We start from the raw sequence: 21,069 nt of genomic DNA, 5'->3' as shown, positions 1-21,069 counted from the left end.
GGCTGGGCAGAATAGGAGTTGAATGTAATAAAAGGTAGCAGGGAAAGGAAGGGAGAGGAGTTGGCTTTCTTAAACATTGTCACCCCACCACTGTAATTGTATTTTCTCCAATTCTGTCTTTAGACAGCATCATAATTTTTTTTTTAATTAAGTACATGGTAACCCATGTCTGTTTTTTTAATTCTGATTTTATTGGATCTTAATTTTATATGTACCAGTTCTATGTAGGAATTACTGTAGTAGAATCCTGTGTTCTCTGTGGGGAGGGAAGTGTCCTCTTGGAGAGGGAAGAAAAAAATTTTGTCATAATGAAGTTTTCAACTGACTTTTTCAGATTCAAGTGGCTGTACTAACGTCAGAAAAGCATAAAATTCAGGAACACCTGCGAACTTCTTCAGAGCAACACCAGCGTACATTGAGTTCTTACCAGCAAAAAATTGCAACCTTGCAAGAAGAGTGCAGAGCAGCCCAGGTACTCTAGTGGAAGAATTAATGTCAGATTTTAGAAGGGAGATTTACTGCACTCTGCTTCTCTATATGTATTTGCAGGTCTCTCACTCTTTTTGTCTGTCAGGAATTGGGAATTACCACAGTGCTTAATTTATTTGAGGGGTGGTGTGGAGGACAAGCCAGGCTGTCCTGGTTGTCATATATCGCTTGTGGTGGAACTCTTATATTTCCAGTAGGGAGAACCTTTGTGGTGGCAGTGGGGAGGCAAAGTTTATTTAAGATGATCAACAAATATACACTGTGGGGAAAAAGACAAGTCTTTAAAGAAAAGAGGAGAAGAACAAACAAAAAAGGAATATAATTTCTTCTATATAAAACCAGTCAACATAGATACCACTTAAAAAAAACCAAAAAAACAAACAACAAAAAAACCCCAAACAACTGTGAAAAATGTTATTTGCAAACACCTTTCAATATGCTGCTGTATGAGCAGCTTCTTAATTGGCAGCTGAGCTACATGTGAAACTCACACTATTGATGCAGAGTGGGGTTTTTTTTATTATTATTATTTATGGGGGTTTTGTCCCTATGAGACTATGTTAGATGTTCGTGGAATCTATTGTTTGCATTGGAGACAGACAGATTCAGAATGCAGTAGGACTGTTATGTTCAAAGTGTCTTTATGAAGATTACTGCTGCACACTATGGTCCCTTTTGTATGATAGCTGTTCATCCTGCAGTTAATTAACAGTTGAACACAGCCTCTCAAAAAAACTTCTGCACTTTAAAAATGTGAACTGAAATGGCTGAACTTTGTGTCTGCTGCTACAGGAGGCTTGCCTGAATCGTACTGGTAGATACGGATCATGGTTTTACAAATGCATTCTTAAGTGGGGACTTGCTGTACCTATCTATGGTGCCTAGCTCCTTGATGTTGTGAAACCAGTAAGGAGGTAGATCTTCCATGATGGCTTGAGCCTTGAAGCCATGAAGGCTTGAAGCTGTTGGAAGATTAGCCTTCCTCTTTAGGTGCCCTACATCTAGAAAATAGTATTATTACAAAGTTGTTAACAAAGAAAAAATCTGCCTAAAGGAGAGGTGAACACCAAAGCAGATAGTAGGTTAGAAGGCAACAGTCATGCTACATTTAAGCCCTGAGACCTGAGAATTTAGGAATATTCTGTCTCACATAGTCTGACAGGAAGAAAAGAGAAATATTAATTTTAAAAAATGCCCACAAATCTCACAGATTCCGGAAAAGCTGGAGCAGTGGCTAATCAGGGTCAGCACTGTGGAATTTCACTCAGCAGTTCAGCTGAAGAGAAACTTTCCAAAGTCCTTCTCTTGGAGATGAGAGCTTTTTAGTCATCTCAAGGATGACTAATGAATCCATGAGCTTCTCCTAAGATCCAAGAATGAAAACCTGTATCTGTTTTCTTAGAGGAGTATACAACATGAAGGATGGGAATAATTCTTGCTGTATAGCATACAGTCAAGGATGAAGCTACTACTATGTTGTGAGGTAATTTTCTGTATGTCCACAGAAACTTGTGTATCAGCTAAATTTAGAAGAGAAGACAGACCAAACACCCTGACAATCTACTAGAATATTATGTCTTGTGTTGTGTGTTACCATTACAAGACTGATTTAACTCTTCAAAATTATGGATAACTTTAAGACATATTAGATTTTTGTCACCTGAATAGTATAAAAGGAAAACAGAACTATCCCTTTTTTCCCTTCACCTTTGCCTTCATTTAAAGCTGTTTCATAGAATCCCATTTGTGAACCTTTGTTGAATGCAATTTTTGAATTTGCAAGTATTCTTTCTTTTCTGTAATACTGGTATGTTGAAAATGAGTATGTCTCTTAAGTTTCACGTTTTATGATATTCAATTAAAGTCTAAAGAAACATAATCTGTTATGGTAGTCGCTATTTTAATTATCCATTTAAAAGAAGAAAATGCAACAAGTAGTTCTGTTTTGTTTTTGTTTTTTCCACCCAACGTACGATGCATTTCATTTTAGAGGAAATAAGGGAGCAGTAGTTAATAGCATAACTTATTAAGGGTTTGTTTTCTATGTGATAGGCTGAACAAGCATCTGTTACATCTGAATTCGAGAGCTACAAAGTCCGTGTTCATAATGTTCTGAAACAGCAAAAGAACAAATCTGCTTCTCAGACAGAATCTGAGGGAGCCAAACAAGAAAGGTAAAGCTAACATTTTTATGTGCATACAGAAAAATTCTGGTAACTCAAATTACTGAGCTTGCCTTTGCTAATCACTGACCGACAGGGCAGTTTGACCGTAACTCTTTGCTTCAATAAGTAAAATATCAGAAGGGAGATTTTGCTTCCCTGGTTCCTTTGTTGCGGTGTTTCTCTTAAAAAAAAAAGATTTATTTCTGTAAACTTTATCTGTTCTGTAATCTAACTGTGGTTCTGCCTATCTGAACGGGAGAAAGATCATAAATTTGTACCATGGTGGTGTTATGTTAGTTTCTAATACTTTGATTTGTCTCTTTTCACATTTTTTGGAGTGTAGATTACCCATTGTTACAGTCAGAGGGAGAAGTAAGGTGTTAGGAAGATTCTTATGATTCTCATGAAAAGAAATTAGACAGCATACTCTGTATACTTGACATGTCATCTTCTCTGACAAAGTATTGTAGCAAAATACCATTTCCAACTAAGAAGAAAAGAGCAGATCAGTAACTGTTCAGCTGAGCTCACTTTGAACTTTTTCAGGAAGGAATGGTTTAGTGTAGGTAAAGCTCTAGCTGCCAATTCAGTCATCAGTTCCAGCAGATCTACAAAATACTGTTGACTTACCAGCTGTAATGAGGAAAGACTTGGGAAAAAAAAAAGTTACACTGCCAAAAGTTCCCTGAAAATCATTTAAGTATAGTTGTAAACCAGGTAAATTCCGATTCACTTCAGAAAATGTCTGAACCCACTGTAGAAGTAGATCAGTTTCTGTAAGTTATTTTTATAAGTTATTGATATCTGCCCTTAGTGACAGACTGGGCATTTATGTGTGAGCTGTCAAGATTAATTTCTGACACAGATTTTAAAACAATACATGCAATTGCAGTTGCGGATCCACCAGAGGGAGACTTGTGCTTTGATAGAGGACTTTTGTTTTATAGTTTGTTCGAGGTTTTTTGTTTAAAAACCTCTTTTGAAGCAAGCAAACAGCAAGGGTTGCATTTCTTTAGTCTTTCCTTTTTTGCAGAATTTTAAGAAGTTCTGGTGTTGTTAGGTTCTTGTGAAAGAGGGTAACTTTGGAAACAAAGTGGACAAGTAATCAAGCAATAAACAGATAAATAGTTTTCAGATTAATTATTTACAGTATAAACTAAGGATTAATAAGATATACAGTTACAGTTCATGAGATAATGGAGATTTCTGCATATATAAATACAGAAAGCATAAAAGGAGAATGTCTGATGCTGGTGTATTTGACTTTGATTTATTTCTGTCCAACAGTTTATTGATCGATGTTCTAGTCCTTTGCTTGAAATCTGCTCCAACCATTTGTCTCCTGTATTGATCTCATCGAACTGATGTGCATTTACTAAACAAACAAAAAAACCCTCCATCCCTTTTAACAAGAAATTGTTTCTTCCATCTGCATCCCACATACTATTCTTCTTTTTCCTTCAAACCAGCTTGAAGTAGAAAGTGATATCGGTAACACTTTCTACCCCAATAGTTACATTCCCAGCAGTTCAGATGGGATGTGATTTGTACCTGTATTGAAAGAGGAGCAGAACTTTTCTAATAGAACGTGACTGCAGTAGATAGATTATTTTGGTCATGGTGCTGTATTGTTTTAATTAAGAAATAAGCAATTTGGATCAGCTATCCAAAATATTGTGGATATATTACAGATTCTTAAATAATATAAATATTTTTAAATGGACATTGTTTATTTCTTTTTTTCCCCTTGTAGACAACAGTTGGAAATAGCAATAGATCAACTTAAAGTTAAGCTACAAGATGCTCAGCATAATTCACAGATGAATGCGTCTGAACTCCAGGCGTTGCAGTCTGAACACGACACCCTGCTGGAAAGACACAATAAGATGCTGCAAGAGACTGTTGCAAAAGAGGCAGAACTCCGTGAAAAGTACGGTCTGCTGATGAATAGATACTGATATTTTATTTTGTGTGAATTTTAAGGACTGGGCATGTAGTGGCCTATAACTGTACTTCCCAACAAAAGGGCATAATTACTGAGAAAGTTAAAGGAATTTTCAAAAGGATCGTTTGCTATTTTTCATAAGCCTTCAGAAGTTTCAGCAATGAAAATGAAGTAGTAGCTGATCAGGGAATTGGAGATTTCTGTACTCTTCCTACCTATTAACTATCAGATTTAAAAATTAACTTTTTTTTTAAGCACATAGTCCAGTGCTCAGCATTATGTTTGTGTTGGACTGCTCAACTAAATTTTATGGATGTTTCCTATTAGAAAAATAAGGTAGTTAAGTGCAGAGCTAATTATTTCACGGACAAAATATCCAGTCCTGGTTCCACCAAATGCTGTTCTTTACAGAAGGTTCTGGGGTTTAAGTCTATGCTTGCCACAATCTTAATTTGGTATTTCTTTCAAACTGAAAGGAATCTGTTTAATCAATATCATTTCTTGAAAAATCAATGACTACCTAATACTTGACCTCTTCAAAAAGGGTCTTTTCTTCTCTATTTAGGGTACAAAGAAGTTCACATGAAATATTCATTAGAAATTACAGCTTAGTATTAGGAACCGTTGACTTCTTGTCTCTATCTTTGTACTGGTTTTTCTGTTCCTGATAGCCACATGATGATTCATTGTCATCAACTAAATTATGTCTTTCTGCATTTTTCTGGAAACAACCCATATCACAGTAGGTTCGCTTTGTCCATATACTAGCTCTTTGCTACTCTGGCTATATTTAAGTTTGTATGCTTATAAGGGCAAGTTCTATGCTTAGTCTTTCCATACATGCATTTGATTAATTGCTTGTTACAATTTTGTCTTGCTTCTGGAGTACCTCCAAACCAAGTACAATTGATGTGTTACTGCTATTTTTCTTGCTAACAGCTACCCTCTTTTGTGCTGAAAGTTAAAGCTTAAAACTAAACAGCTTCTTAGAAACTTAGGTTTTCAGAAGTCCTGCATAAGTGGTTGATAAATAAATATTAAAATAAGTGAAGTATAAGGTAAGTTACATGCTCTGTATGACACTATAAAGAGTCATGTTAATTTCAGAATGTTTAGACCACATTGTCTCTAATACTTCAATTTTTTCCCAAAGATGTCTGAACTCTGTGTTCAAAATAGAAATTAAGTTTATATAACACGGTACATTGATATGATAGGTAATAAGTGTAACTTTTTCAGTCTTACACTTTCCTTGTAAGAAGAGGAATTCAAATGGAAAAAAGTTGCACAGTCATTCTAAGATAATCATATACATGAAAATTGAACACTATGCTCTAAAAATTTTGAAATGTAAAAATTAGTGTTTTGCCATTCATTTCTTACGATTTGTGTATATGGTGTTTTCAGGCTCTGCACAATACAGTCTGAGAACATGGTCATGAAAACAGAGCATGCCCAGACTTTGAGTCAGCTGACAGCGCAGAATGAAGCTCTCCGGAACAATTTCAGAGATCAAGTCAGAAACCTGCAAGAAGAGCACAGGAAGACAGTAGAGACACTTCAGCAACAACTGTCCAGAGTAGAAGCTCAGCTCTTCCAACTGAAGAGTGAATCAAGCACTAGAGGTAACTTTAAGTCATAATGCCAGGTTTTCTTGGGTTAGATACAAATATGTGTACCTGAGTCTGAATCTAAACCATACTTACAGTGTGTGCTTCTGTAATACACCAGAAACTTTTTCTGGAGAATCTGCAGCATGCCATATCAATCCACTGATACCAAGTAAGGAGCATGTCTTTGTTATTGCTGTGTCTGTAGAATCTTGAATGTGTCCAGAGGAGGGCCACAAAGCTGGTGAAGGGGCTGGAGGACATGTCCAGTGAGGAGCAGCTGAGGACTCGAGTTTTTGTCTAGTTTGGAGAGAGGAGGCTGAGGGGCAACCTCATTGCGCTCTGCAGCTCCCTGAGGAGGGGAAGGGGAGAGGCAGGTGCTGAGCTCTTCTGCCTGGGATCCCGGGTCTGGACACATGGGAATGGTTCAAAGCTGCACCAGGGGAGGTTCAGACTGGACATAAGGAAGCGTTTCTTCCTAAGGAAGATGGTGGTCAAACCCTGGAACAGGCTTCCTAGGGAGGTGGTTGATGCCCCAGGCCTGTTAGTGTTTAAAAAGCATTTGGACAATGCCCTTAGTAACATGCTTGAACTTTCTGCTCAGCCCTGAAGTGGTCAGGCAGTTGGACTAGATGATCATTTTAGGTCCCTTTCCGCTGCAACTAGTCTGTTCTGTTCTAGAATCTGTATCACTGTTACCTCTTCTGCAGTATCTGCACTGTTGGACAGATGGAGGGAAATTACTTTGTAAATAAATATTCAGTGCTCTTCCTATCAGCTTGTCTCATATTTTGGAGCATACTGGAGATCTCTGCCTCCAGTATGAGGGATAAAGCTAAAGAAGAGTATATTGAAAGCTGCTTTAACACTGCTATTGATATACTTGGTATTTGATCCCTCTTCTAATTTAAGATTTTATTGTGTTCAAGCTGAAGTGCTATTTTTATATCTCTAAAGTTACTAATTAGGATGTAGTTGGACATTTGCCAAGCAGCAGTAACGGTATAAGAAGCTACTCTTTCCATATGTTACTGAAGCAGCAGGATAATGTACATGGCATTAAACCAAAACAATTTACACCTCTCACAGGACTGGTTGAAAGAAAAGCTAATTCTGTTCCACATTAAAAACCTTTGACACTCATAGTTACACAACACATATTGAGGAAGAATTGCATGAAGGTTTCAGTCACTGAAATAAAAATTGCCAATCAAGTTTGGCTTTAGAAACAGGCTTTGACTGGAATGGTCATTTGGGGATGAAAGGCTGTATTTTCTATCATAAATGTTATGTATGTGGCTTTCTCCCTTATATTCCCCTTTCCTCCCTCTGCTTTTTGAAGACTGTTTTATGTACTGCTCTCCTATCAGAGGAAGTCACACCTATGAAGTAGCCCTACCAATTTAATTCTGATGACAAATCAGTAAGTATCTTTCAGGTCCAACTGTTTCAAATCCAGCAACGAAGAACTTGAGAGAACGGCGAAACACTGACCTTCCTGTACTCGATGTGCACACTGTAGCTAGGGAAGAGGGAGAAGGTATGGAAACAACAGACACAGAGTCTGTCTCTTCAACAAGCACCTATGTACCATCCTTGGAACAACTTTTGAACTCCCCCCAAGCAAAACATGGTAGGTAGAACATGTGGCTTTTTGAAGCACTTGCCTACATAAGTTGCAGAAGTTTGTGCCTTCAAAACAGCTGAGAAGTTCTGCTTTCATGTTTTCAGGTGGAAAACACAAGCCTATGTGAGTGGTGCTGAGTTTACACTTCCCTGAATTTCAGTAATTTTGTCCTTGAGTAAGGACTAAAAATAAAACATTGCTGCAGGTTTTAGTGATTTGAAGATGTCATATTTGTGACTTTCTAAAGGGAAGAGACTAGATGAGCAAGTCAGTGAATAGTTATGGAACTTTTTGTATTCTGGACTACTCTCTACTGGAGACAATTAAGTGCTGATTCAACTCATTAATGAAAGGATAAAATGTCTGTACATCTTAATGTGGCTTACTAGAACACAAATTTATTCAGTTTTTTCCTATGAAAATGAAAGCCAGCTTGAACAATATTCTAAGAGTCCCCAAAAAAAGTTAAACAATACATGTTAGTATATAAGCATGTTTTAAAACACTATTGAACAGTTTGTGGAGAACTGTTGAAAATCTCCATCTATGGGTAGGAAAAAAGGGGTAAATTATAACCATGTATTTTGATGTACATAGAACATGCCAATCTCCTCATATATATATATATATATAAATAGAGGACAAAACAAGTATGCGGCAGCAATGATGCCTGTTAATTTTGCAGCCTGACTTTGCATGGACTTTGTTTCTAAGAAACTACATTAATCAAATCCTAATAATAAGTGAGTGTAAAGTAGATGCAAGTGCTTTTTCCTTCTATCAGTTTTCTTTTCCAATTAACTCCAGAACCATCTCAGTGGCAAACAGAAGTCACCAAGGATGAACTGATTCAGAAACTAAACACAACAGCGAAGAGTGCTGATCACTTGAATGAATTACTTCGTGAATCAGAAGCCACCAATGCGATCCTAATGGAACAAATAAAGGTTAGCACGCATGCAGGAAATGTGGGGACAGCTCTTAATTTCTATGGTCTGTTCATTAGACCAAATGTTTTAACACCAAACGTGTTTCAGAAAATCCCAGTCTATAAAAATTTGGTGATGCAAAACTTAATTTTGGAAGGGCTTTCATTCCACAGGACTAATTAGCACTTCCAGAGTTGACTTCAGGTTTTGGGGTTTTTTTCTCCACTGTTTCTAGGCAGGGTAGGGGCAGGGGAGGAGAGTAAAAGCTGCTACAGAAAAAAAGACAAGAGTTTGGAGAGTTTGAAAGTTCAGTGTTTAGTAAAGTGCCTTTACTGTTTTCACTTAGGTAAAAACAGTAAATCCCAAGGGAAGCATTGTCTGGTTTCTCTTCCTGTAACCCCTTTTATCTAAGTGAAAAGAAGATACATGTTTAGAGATACATGTACTAGGAGAGTTTGGTTTGATTTGATTTGTACCTCCCTGAGTTTTCTGAAAACATTTTTGAAGTTAACACATTCGCTAAACATGTTACACTTCCTTTTATAAAATGTTTCATAATGACTGATAATATTGTCAGATCTCTGATCCATGTTGCTTATTTAACTGTTCAACTCTTTATCACTGAAACTGAATAGTTAGTACTGTATAACTACTGGTCAGATTTTATCAAAAAAAAGTTATTTTTCATCAATAAAAAGTTATTTCTGGACAATATTATCACATGTTCAATTTCACTGGATTTTTGTCCAGAATATGTTGCTATGCACACATTATTCTTTTTGAGGCAAGCTGCATAATTTGCTTTTTAGCTCTTCAAAAGACCTTTTTTCAGTTGCTCATTATATAAAGCAAACAATATGGCATCTTTTTTTCCGCATCTGCAGCTTCTTAAGAATGAAATAAGAAGATTGGAAAGAAATCAAGAGAGAGAAAAGTCTGTGGCTAATCTAGAATACCTGAAGAATGTCCTATTGCAGTTCATATTTCTAAAATCAGGAAGTGAGAAAGAAAGGCTGCTCCCGGTAATAGACACCATGTTGCAGCTCAGCCCTGAAGAGAAGGGGAAGCTTGTTGCAATTGCCCAAGGTAAGTGTTGTTCAAAACATCATCACAAAAAAAAAGGAAAAGTGGAAATAAAGGCAACTGAAATTCTGTGCTTTCTTTTATGTAAACCTTTGAGGAAAAACAAAGCTTAGCAGCATAATGCCAGTGAGCTAGCAATAAAACCATTTTGTTCTGAGAAGTTACTATTCAGTTTTCAGAAAACAAAACAAATACCCAAAATATAAATAAAATCAAGGTAAAATATAACTACTTCTGAAACGTACATATTTTAGGAAGATGATAATAAGTTGTAAAAACAAAGTATGTTCATGTTTTGAGTAAAGATTTTCGTCAGAGACCTTAAAATAGAGGTTAATATAAATTAATTACTTTCTTGGCAGATGTTCTAAAAGTGGTCTTCTCAAGGCAGTACTGCAGATCTAATAGCAGTTTCAATATATTAACTTTTTAAATATCTTCAAGAAAATATGTTTTTAAGAAATAAAGGAACTAGGGGAAGAAATAAACAGAATTAAGACTTTGCAAGAAATTATAGCAAGAGCTGACTGTATAATAATGTTCTGGCTCCACTTTGAATACTCTTGTGTGTTTGTCCCCTTAAAAACACTTTTTAAGATAACAACTTTTTAAAGATATTTCTCAATAACAACTTGTAGCTTCTTGTACTTCATTAGCAACAGACCTATACTTTATTTTTAAATTAATATAAAGAGTAAGTACGATGTGAATATATAATCATTTTAAAATTGTGAACAAAATCACATGAATAAGGGAAGTGGCAAAGTACCGCATTCCATGATAGGCTTTGCATTTGAAAAATGGGATGTAAATTAAGGCCATATCATTTTGACATTGTTTTGGCACTCTGAACACTGATTGAATTTTTCTGGAGAAAGGTGATAAATAGCCTCTTTAAAGCATCCTTAAGTACCCAAAGTAAAGTGGACATGGTGATAAAATTAATGGATATAACTGTGGCAGCTCAAGTGAGTATTGAATGTTACCTCCTCAACAAGTTTACAAGGACAGCACTTGAAAGACAGGGTGAGGGGACAACACACAACAAGGTCAAGTAACCAAATGATGCATTGTCTAAGATAATAAACTTAGTTTGAAGTATGTTATTCTTCCTCCTTCAGGTGAGGAAGAGAGTACCTCACGGCCCTCTGGGTGGGCTTCGTACCTCCACAGCTGGTCAGGACTTCGATGAGATAGTAGAAACGCTGAATCTTTAAACGCATTCCACAGTTGAAAAAAAGAGAAATCTTCATGTAGAAGAACAATCTGTTGGTTTTGTAGCACTGAACTACAGGTTTTTATTTGTGTGTGTTATTTTCAGCTTTTTAGGCTCTTCTAAGAAAGAATCCCTCAGTAGCTCTGGAAGACTGCCCTGTATTATGCTCTAAGAGCAGTGAACTATTAATCTTGTAAATGGTAAAGCTGATGCTCAGAAATATAATGAGAAGTGACAAATTAATTGCAGATTGCTTGGAAACAATTTGACAAACCTGTGATGGCTCTTTTGACATTGATTTAAAAACTTGATCTAATATAGTAACTGGAATAACTAGACTTTAGACTTAAAGCATTTTAAATTGTTTACAGTTTCTTTCACGAATTTTTGTCAGATTGTTAATCTATATGGTTAGTGTTATTCTCTGCATGTTGAAGAAATTAAAATTGAATTATTTCTTTTCTGGTGATGCTTACAAAATCTAAGATTATTAAGAAACAGAAATGCCATTTTCTGCTTTGACTTGACTAAATTTTTAGCCTTGGTTGTTTTTTATGTTTTTTTCAAAAGCTGGATTGAAAATATGAGGGCAACTGTCCACAAAATGTAGAGGGTGCCTAAAACTATGTGAAATATAATGCTTGGCACATCTGGAGCGTGGTATTTTAGTAGAGGTTAATGGCACCTGTGGAAGTCTTGGGATAGTGCTTCAAGAATCAGAGGTCGTAAGTGACCTGAAGCTTTGGGGGAAAGGGCTTAAACTGTGGCTTTTTACCCTGAGGTTGGAAGCCTGTGTTAAGACCAGGAAGGAATGTTTCATTACTCTAGGGATAGTTGTACTTAAATAAAAAGACTACTCATACCTACTTAGATTCTTCCTTAGTGTCTTCAGTATGACGGAGTTTGTAGGTCAGACTCCTGACAATAACTTCTGAGAGAAAAGGACAGAACTTTTGTCGATAGATGCATCTTTTAAAATGTTCTAATGATTGAAGATGTTATATCTTTCTCTCACTTCTCTGTGTTTGCACAAATCTTTTGCACAGACGAAAGAATTTCTGTTCCAGGTTATTCAACAGAATGTTTAGTTTTCTTCAAGAAAAATAAATCTCTGCCATAGAATTACTACTTGTATTATCAAGACAGCACCTTTCTTTCACTTCAGTCTTCTTTCCCCTTCCCAGTCACCATCCTAATTTATTTATAAGTTATTAAAATGTGAACACATGTTTTTAAACCCTGATTACCATTCAGCCAATCTTTACATCTTTTTCACTCCTTTTTCACTCGTCATGTTCCCTGTACTGTTTTACGAAGAATCATTTCCTAGAATACATGCCAATACTAAATAGTATTCTTCCTTTCCTGTCTGTCTTAGTTGAGGCCCTGCGGAAATGATGCTCATTCTTTTAATATGGCCTTATTCAGGGCTGAGATGGATCTGGACATAGTAACAGCCGAAAGGCAGCACACATTGCGAATAAACTGTTCAGTAAGTGTGCTTTCAGTTTGTTTGCCCCATGTATATATTTCAGTACACAATCAACAAAGCCCTTTCCCCTTCCAGTGTGTGTCTTAACTAGAGTCTTCATGCTACCAGCGAAAACATTCTCTGTGTACTTTCAGGTTATCGAACTGATAAGTAGTAGCATGGGGACCAGTCTTTTAGATATCTGTAGCTTGGAAGTGTAGATGGTAAATGTGAGGCTACATTTAGGCTTTCTTGTATTTGCTTTTGAAATGATTGCCATCTCCAACATTCACGATTTGCTCCAGATCTCGGACGTTGAATTCAAACTCCTTATTCACAGCTGGATTTGGTTAATGTCACTCAAAAGAATGCCAAAACAGAGCGACAGGAGAGATTTGAAATATGCATAAAAATAAGTGCAAGTCATTCTCCTGCTGTGATTTTAACAATGGAAGCACATGAGTGGAAGGCTATGACTTTGTCTTACTTAGTTCAAAATCAGTTTGCAGCTGACCTGATGTAGTCTTTTCTGCACGATGCTTGCTCAGCTATCACTAAAGAGCTGTGACAAATTCCTTTTAAAGTGCACATATTTCAGAACTGTAGATTATTTTACATTGTAAGCTGTGAATAAATGTATGCAAGTAACATATATCACTGGCTGTATTAAATACCAGTTGCTTATTGACTTACTTCAAGTCTAAGTTGCATGCTCACTGTTTTTAGTAAAACTCAAGTATTGTTCTTAACGAATGTAGTGGACAACTTGCATTACTATTTTTTTTTTTACAATGGAAGATTAAGATCTTAATGTAAAAGTATTTTATTAACTGCTACTAAACTGTGTTCTGTTGCTGAGATTGCCAGAACTTATCTTTGTGGCAATAAACTGTCTATAAGCAAATATATCAAAGTTTAATATACACTTGCAGTAAATGGCATAGAAGAGTGTGGACTGGAAGCATAGAAAACTTTTTATATGTCATATATTTGCATTTGTAATGTACAGCATTGTAGCTGTGATCTGCTTTCAAAAAGCAATTTAAAGTTTAACTAGTACTGTTGCTTCTGATATACTGTGGTGCTCTTTTTTGGAAGAGCACTGTGCTGACTTTGCTTTCTGGTTCTTTTGGTTGGTTGGTTGGTTGGTTGTTTTTTTTTTTTACAGTGCTGCTGCCTGAAGAGTTTACAAGCTTAGGACCAATTTTTACTCTTCTATCAGCCTGCGTTCAGCCCAAGCCTAAGGAGTATATATTAAAAAACAGGAGTGGCTGGATTTTTAACTGCCTGTGCTGACTCAGAAACAGGTTATATGCCTTTCATGTTCCCTTTACCCAAGAGGGAGACTCATCTGTGCAGGTGAAACATGCTCCAGTTGAAAGACTCAAAGACCAGAACTGGTCAGGCTGTAGTGTAGATGTGAGCAGTTGGATTTGGGGTTTGAGATGGCCAAAGAGAACTCATGTTAGAAGTGATACGTGGGAGAGAAGAGTTGCTTTGACCCTCCTTCCCCAAGATATTAATGAGAGTATACATGGGTAGATTATTTTCTAAGTTTAAATCTTCCTTTGGTTATCACCCTCCATCCTTTTGCTTTGCTAACAGACAATATATCCTGAAATTGTGAAGGAATACTTAAATTCCCCTTAGTTTGTACTAAGTGGCTTTGAGGGCAGCTTAACCACCTGTGCTTCATTTGGCTTATGCCTTGGCTTCACCCAGTGCACCAATAATTCCTCAACTACCTGATAGTTCTGTTATTACTGGTACTGTGAAAATACCTCCTTTAGGAGCCTTGCAAATAGCAGTTACCATCCACAAGCTGAGAAACCAAATGTTTGAAGAGATAAAAATATATTTGATGTAGTAACTTCAGAATTGCTAGTCTGAATAGATAAGTGTTTTGGTTGGAAATAAGTCTTTGGCCTTCTCATGTGGCCATCACTTCAATAAAATTCACCTTTACCCAACAGAGTGTCTGTCTTTTTTCCTGGATGCGTGTTCTAACCTGAGAAAATGCTACTCAGGTGCAGGGTATAAAACAAGGGGATTGTTTACTGTAGTATTAAAGAGAAAATTTTATGGGTCTGGTATGGTAGCTGCAGTCTTTACTTGGGAACACAACAACAGTGATGGATACTTCTGGATGAATGGAAGAGGAATAGAAATTGGTTTGTTATGGGTTTTTTTTAGAAAAATAAGTTCAAAAACAAGGCTCTCTTAAATTGCTTCAAATGTATTACTAGATTGTCACCAACAACCTGACAATACCTGACATGAGGGAGAGGGGGGATGCGGAAGGTATTAAAGTGCTTGTTGGAAGGACTGCACTTAGTACTGGTTTTTATTAGCCACCTTTATAAATCAGCGCTCCTCCTTAATAGCACTCAGCTTTGGAGTGGACATAACAGCTGCTTCCCTAATTCCCTGTGGTAATTATTCTGTATCTGCACAGTTGTCCTAGTACGAACATCAGATGTTCTGTGGATGAAGAGGTGGTTGTTTGGTTTGGTATAAGTGAGAGCTTGGTGTGTTTATATTCTTGCCATCCATTTCTTGTTAGGCTATGTTTACTATACAAATACATGGTCACAGAGGGGATCATACGGTGGAAAAAGAAGTTGACATAACAAACAGATATAAAACAGTTTAAAAAGACTGATATTTAAAGTCAACTTCTATTTCACATAGATGTGTGTATGCGTAGTGGAAAGGAAATAATAATCTGACTACTTTTCAAACTGAACTGGATCTAAAATTTATAATATTGTCTTGCAAGGATGAGAAGGTGCTTCTTGGTTTCAAGAGCTTCTTTCTCATCCTGTGTTCTGGCTCATCCTGAGAGTGAAGGCTGGGCTGAATAATGAAGACAGGATAGTAAAACAAAGCGGAAAAATGCACATCAATTACTGCTTCCAACAATAAAATCCACTTTGGTATTAGCGAATAATTTTTTGCTGTCAACTGAATTCCTGTAGGCCTCTTAAGAGTTAGTGTAAAAAAGGTAAAAAAACAGTCTAAAAAACAATGTGCTATTTTGTGCATGGGCACAGTCCCTGTCTTCTTACAATGGTCTTTGAGAGTGTTTTAAACTGTTAGACTTTGGATAGCAGCTGTTTATGAGTACAGGAATTAAGGGGGGGTTTATTTTTTCATCTGGAATTGCTTGAAAATCGAAGCTTGTTCTGAGAACACTGAGACCATTTCCGGAGTGGAGGTACGTATTAGTTCTTGGATCTCTTGCCATTTACAGCATGCAGAACATCTCAAAAGTAAAAACCATGGAAACAATTACAGAACTCCAGAAAAGGGCTTTTACTTAAGTACTTTTACTGTCATTATTCCCCCTTGCAGAGTTAAGTTGCTGATGCTCAGCATTGCTTTTGGCAAGGGAGAAGGCAAATCATACCATTTTAGCTTTTAGCATCTAAATATTTATACAGACTAGTTAATGTTCCTCCCATGAGTACTCATACTATTTACTGAAACCTGCAGCGACAGCAATCTAGATGAAGCTGCCAGCCTTTGCCGGGGGACAGATGGGTGGTCACCCCGTGGGCAGGGGTCTACTGCCTTTGGAAGAGTGGAGGGAGAAGCAGCTGGACGAAACAAAAACTTGAAACAGCTCCTGTTGATGATGTGGCTCTCTGTCCCTGCCCTATTGTTTCCCACCAGCCTCCCTCTTGGAAACTGGTTAAACCAGTTTGCAGAGCGGTCAGGGACAGTAGATACACTTTTCTTGCAAGAGGAGTATTTTCAGAAAACATAGAAAACGATAATTTTTGTAACATTTTGTGAGGAATAGAAATTGCAGTGACAAAAAGTGTAAAATAGAAAAATGACAGACTTAAATTACTTCGGGTTGGAACTTGTTATCCCCTGCCTCTAGTTATCCCGAGGTATCTGCTTGACTCTTGAGCTACATTTTGTCTCTTTGGAGGAGCTATGTATTCTAGCATTAGCAAAACCATCCAAATAACCTTACAAAATAATAAGCAGGTAATTATAACTAGTTGCATCAAGTTGTTGACATCAACATCAAGCAATTACTTTTTTTTTTTTTAAACTAATGGTGGTAGCACTGATCTTGCAATAGGCAGGGATACTACTGCTCAAATATGGTCCATATGCGGTAAAGAAGGATGAGGCTTGTCAGCAAGATTTGCCATCAAACTTGTTCCCTACCTTTGGCATTTTAACAGTCATGACTTTGAAAAACTATTTCTGATGGGTGGGTCAGGAATGTGAGTTAGCTCGGGGAGTGGTTTACTTTTTATGATAGCGGGAACATAATGAGGATAGCCTGGTAAACAGAAAGGATGACTGTGTATTAACTCTTTTTTATAGTTTTATCTGCCAATGTAGAATAAGCTTTCAGTTTGGAACAGACACCCTGGACTTTTTTAAAGCACCACTAACAAAACACATCACTGTGGACAACTCTCCATATTCCTCTGTTGTATCCAAGTGGTATACAAGTTTAAATAAAAAATGTCAGCATGATCACTAAAAGTCATTGTTACTTTTTAAAGTACCTGTTTTGTGGAGCTGCCGTGTGCGTTTTCTTTAGCCACTAGAGTGTCTATCCAATGACTGACCTTGTCGTGAAGCAGAAATTTATGTTGCTAAATATGAAATTTTAATGATCAATTTTGCAGGGTTTTGAGACTGATCTGTAAAAGTTACATGTTCTTGCACAACATCCTTCTTCCAAAAAAAAGGTGAAGCCAAATTTACTAGACATGTCTGAAATGCATGAAACAGAAATTTGCCTTGGCTTTTATGAGGATGTCAGAATGATCACTAAAGTCTTAGTATTTTGAATAAAGTATATACTCTTTTTAAAAATAGCAAAGATTTTTATAGAGATCAAATAGCGGTCAAAATGTATTTGTTTCTACAACAGAGTTGTGAAAAATTAGTGATGCTGAGCAAGAATGTGAAACTGAAATAGTTTGTTACTTGTGAATTTATTGAAACAGTTTTGCTAGGAAAGTTTAGCTGGACACCCTGTGTTCAAAAATTATTCATACTTAAAGGTCAAACTTTGCTGTTGCTTTAACTTCATAGCTTTGGAGGTATGACACAAAGAACACTGACACAGTTTACAGTTGAAATCTATTGATTATATTAAGGTAAACAACAATAGGGCTGTTGTGTCAACAGGCTAAGTAACAACAGTTAGTAAGTTGTTACCAGACAGTAACAAAATGAGGACGAATATACCATCTGTGGTTGCATGAAGTTCTGGGAGAAAGCAAAAGCTAGACCAAATACCACAGTCGGAATTTACTTATTCAGGTCTCTTGATACTACTATGGCAAAACTGCAAAACATTTTTTCTGGAAATGAAAAAGAATTTGGTGTAAAGATGCTGATATCTGTGATCAGAATCAGGCAGTCAAATTCTTTCACCAAGCAGCCTTCTTCTAGTCTGTCTCTCCAATAACCCTTCCTTTCTTACTTCTTCCCCAGTTTGGTGTGAACAAAGCTGATAATGTGTATAGCTCTGAATAGATAAAGGTTCTGTGTTTTCACTTCTACTGCTGCCAGCCGTTGGCATTTCAACAGTGATGGAAGACTTAAAGTGCTCTGGAAACAGAACATCAAAAGCCTATGTCTACTTAAAACTGCTTGTTACTCTAGTCTAGCAGGGAGAGACGGAAAGATTTAAAAAAAAAAAAAAAACAAAAAACCAAAAAACAAGCAACCCACAACTGAAATTTGTGATTAATATGCTGGTCTGGAGACATGGAGTCCAAAGTCTCTGCTTTGCCACATGCTTCCTTTGTGAATTTAATTTCAATTTCTCTGTTTCCTCACTCATCTGCTGGGGATAATGGTACTTCTCCTCCTGATGCCAAGTACATTAGCAGTAGAATGTTTAATTTTTTGATGGGTTTGTAAGCAGAAATACATAGATTACTATGTTTGTTAAAAGCTGCATAGGAAGAAAATGGTCATAGCTTTTCATTATACTGGACTGGAAGGACTGACCTTTACTTTTGAGTTTGTGCTGTGTGGGTGTCTCTTGTGTTTGCGGTGTGAAATGATTTCCTCTGAAATGATTTGCCTAAGTATTCGGGACTGAATTTTACAAGTTAATTAGCATATCAGCATGCTCTAATAATATGTAATGGAGAATTAATAACAATTAAGGATTGTTATTTCTGTTGTACAGGAAGGCACAACTAAAATTTAAATCGGACCCCAAAACCAAGGTGGAAACTTGCTGTAAAGCACACAAAGCCTAGGGAGGCAATCTGTGAAACTGTATTCCTGGCTTTTCTTGGTACAGTGTTTCTAAAAGCTGCTAGTACTTAGTGTTTGGCATACGTACATGTTTGGGGGAGGCTCTCCCACTCTCCTTGAATACCTTTGCTACTTTGAGATTATATTGCTAGCAGACTAGACTCTAGGGATGTCATCTTTAAAAGCACCAGAAAACTGCACATGGTGAAATTCACTTGCCATTAAATCTATTAATTAACTCTCTAAAGGAAGTACCCTAACAGCTGCAGTTGTTGGCTAGCAATGCCTGTTAATTATTTCCAGAGTTTACTGTTTGGAGTTTGCTGCCCTGGTAGTCACAGGTCTGCCTAGCCACCCCCACCCCCCCATTTCAGGCTGTGCTCCTTAGAGGTATTGCTCTTCAGCTGGGCTCAGCAGCCAGGGGCAACTGCCTCATACAGCTTCCCCAGGAGGACATGCAATGGGAGAGGCCCAGAAATCCTTGCAGACAAACTGAGGTTAACTAAAGACATTCATGAAGCTGCCTACAGGTAATGGCGGACTGCCCAAAGTTGAATAGAAAAAACCAAAAGACTAGTATTACTTTCAAGTGGCAGAGAATGGGTGCTTACCTATCTAGATAATACAAGGATGCTCTGCTGCCACACTCATTAAAATGAGTGGGTGTTTTGGGTTTGGGGTGTTTTTTTCGGCGGGGGGTGGGTAGGTATCTGTTTCATTCTTTAACAGAATCACAGACTGATTGAGGTTGTCAGGCACCTCTGGAGGTGACTTGTCCAACCTCCCTGCTCAAGCAGGGCCACCCAGACCTAGCTGCCCAGGACATCCTGGATTCAGCCACCCAGCTGAGTATCTCCAAGGATGGAGACTCCACCTCTCTGGGCAACCTGTGGCAGTGCTCAGTTACCCTCACAGGGAAAAAGAGTTTCCTGATATTCAGAGGGAACCTCCTGGGTTTCAGTTTGTGCTCATTGCCTCTGGTCCTGTCACTGGACACCTCTGAAAAAAAGCCTGATAAGATCCCTCTGAGCCTTCTCTTCTCCAGGCTGAACAGCCTCAGCTCTCTCAGACTCTTCTCATAGAAGAGATGCTCCAGTCCCTTAGTTGTCCTGATGGCCATTCACTTGGACTCTCTCCAGTACTGATTATGTGTCTTGTACCAGGGAGCCCAGACCTGGACCCAGCACTCCAGGTGTGGCCTCACCAGTGCTGAATAGAGGGGAAGGATCACCTCCCCCTCTTCTGGCATCCCATCCCTTCCCTTTTCCAACCATATACTTTATTTCCCTCTTTGTGCAGAAACATATTCCCCGTGATGCTAAAATTTTGCTATACTTGGAATCCTAAACTTGGCAAGCAAAACCAAACCCTGCCAAGGGGCAAACAAACAAATAAACAAAAATCTGACAGATGGTCTGATGTGTCTGTGTTTTCACAGTTGAGTTCTGTTCAGCACCATGCTTGCAGCACAGCCATCAGATATCTTTTATAAATTATAGTCCTGAAAGTTTACGTTCTTTTCCTGGTCCTAATGGATACTGAAGTTGATGTACTCCATGTAAACGTAGTTCAAATTACTCTTTCTGATGCGTGTTCACTTGTACCTGTCCATGCTGATTTTCACTGGCTTAACGTATTCTCCAAGCATGTGGTCTTGTTGGAGCCATACAGAGAACTCCTTAATCCTGGCAGTCAAATATTTGCATTTTTTTTATTTCACCACACCACTTCCTTGTTCTGATACTAAGGATGGCAATGGGTTGGTGATATTGGTGGCTCAATAATCCTCCTGATTTTCTATAGCAGCCTTTTCATTTGCCCATATATCTCTGAAACTTGTTTGGAATGAGATTGCTTTTCCAAGGAAAGCAGGCCTGCAGGTTTGGCAGCTCTGCTGTTGAAGGTTATTTATTTGTATTTACTTCCTAAATAGGGTAGCTGACCCTGAGCAAGGTGCTGGCCTTTTCCCACAGTACTGTTACATTTTTAAACACCACTGGTTAAAAATGGAACCTCACTCCTGCAAGTACTCACCTGAAGATATTTGGCGTCTTAAGGTGGGGCGACAGCTCTCTTGATAGAAATAATACCGTGCTACACAAGCACAGGTAAGAAATAGCAAGAATACTTGGAATTGTTTTGACAGCAATTTTCCGCTCTGGAACGAAACAAATCCACCAACAGACACCCTCCAGGACGGCCTGGGCGCAGCTCTGCCGGTGACGGCTGCCCAGGGGCTGGCAGGAGGTGCAGGTGGGCCGGCGCCGGTTTAAGCGCCCCCG

The 21,069-nt window shown here is 37.8% G+C and overlaps 1 protein-coding gene across 1 annotated transcript in view; it reads left to right on the top strand.

Annotated features, from left to right (window-relative positions):
- Nucleotides 1-13,797, top strand: part of GCC2 (GRIP and coiled-coil domain containing 2) — a 28,090-nt gene extending 14,293 nt beyond the window's left edge. Inside the window, exons 15-22 of the mRNA XM_026841543.1 lie at nt 335-472; nt 2,542-2,663; nt 4,408-4,584; nt 6,007-6,224; nt 7,648-7,842; nt 8,644-8,783; nt 9,650-9,851; nt 10,970-13,797. Coding sequence (XP_026697344.1) covers nt 335-472; nt 2,542-2,663; nt 4,408-4,584; nt 6,007-6,224; nt 7,648-7,842; nt 8,644-8,783; nt 9,650-9,851; nt 10,970-11,040 — 1,263 coding nt within the window. The 3' untranslated portion in view covers nt 11,041-13,797. The remainder of the gene's footprint in view (nt 1-334; nt 473-2,541; nt 2,664-4,407; nt 4,585-6,006; nt 6,225-7,647; nt 7,843-8,643; nt 8,784-9,649; nt 9,852-10,969) is intronic.
- The last annotated feature ends 7,272 nt before the right edge of the window (nt 13,798-21,069 follow it).

Source organism: Athene cunicularia (assembly GCF_003259725.1).
Source record: "Athene cunicularia isolate RWA chromosome 1 unlocalized genomic scaffold, athCun1 chr1_part1, whole genome shotgun sequence".
Classification (NCBI taxonomy): Eukaryota; Metazoa; Chordata; class Aves; order Strigiformes; family Strigidae; genus Athene; species Athene cunicularia.
This window is presented reverse-complemented; position numbering and strand designations above follow the sequence as displayed.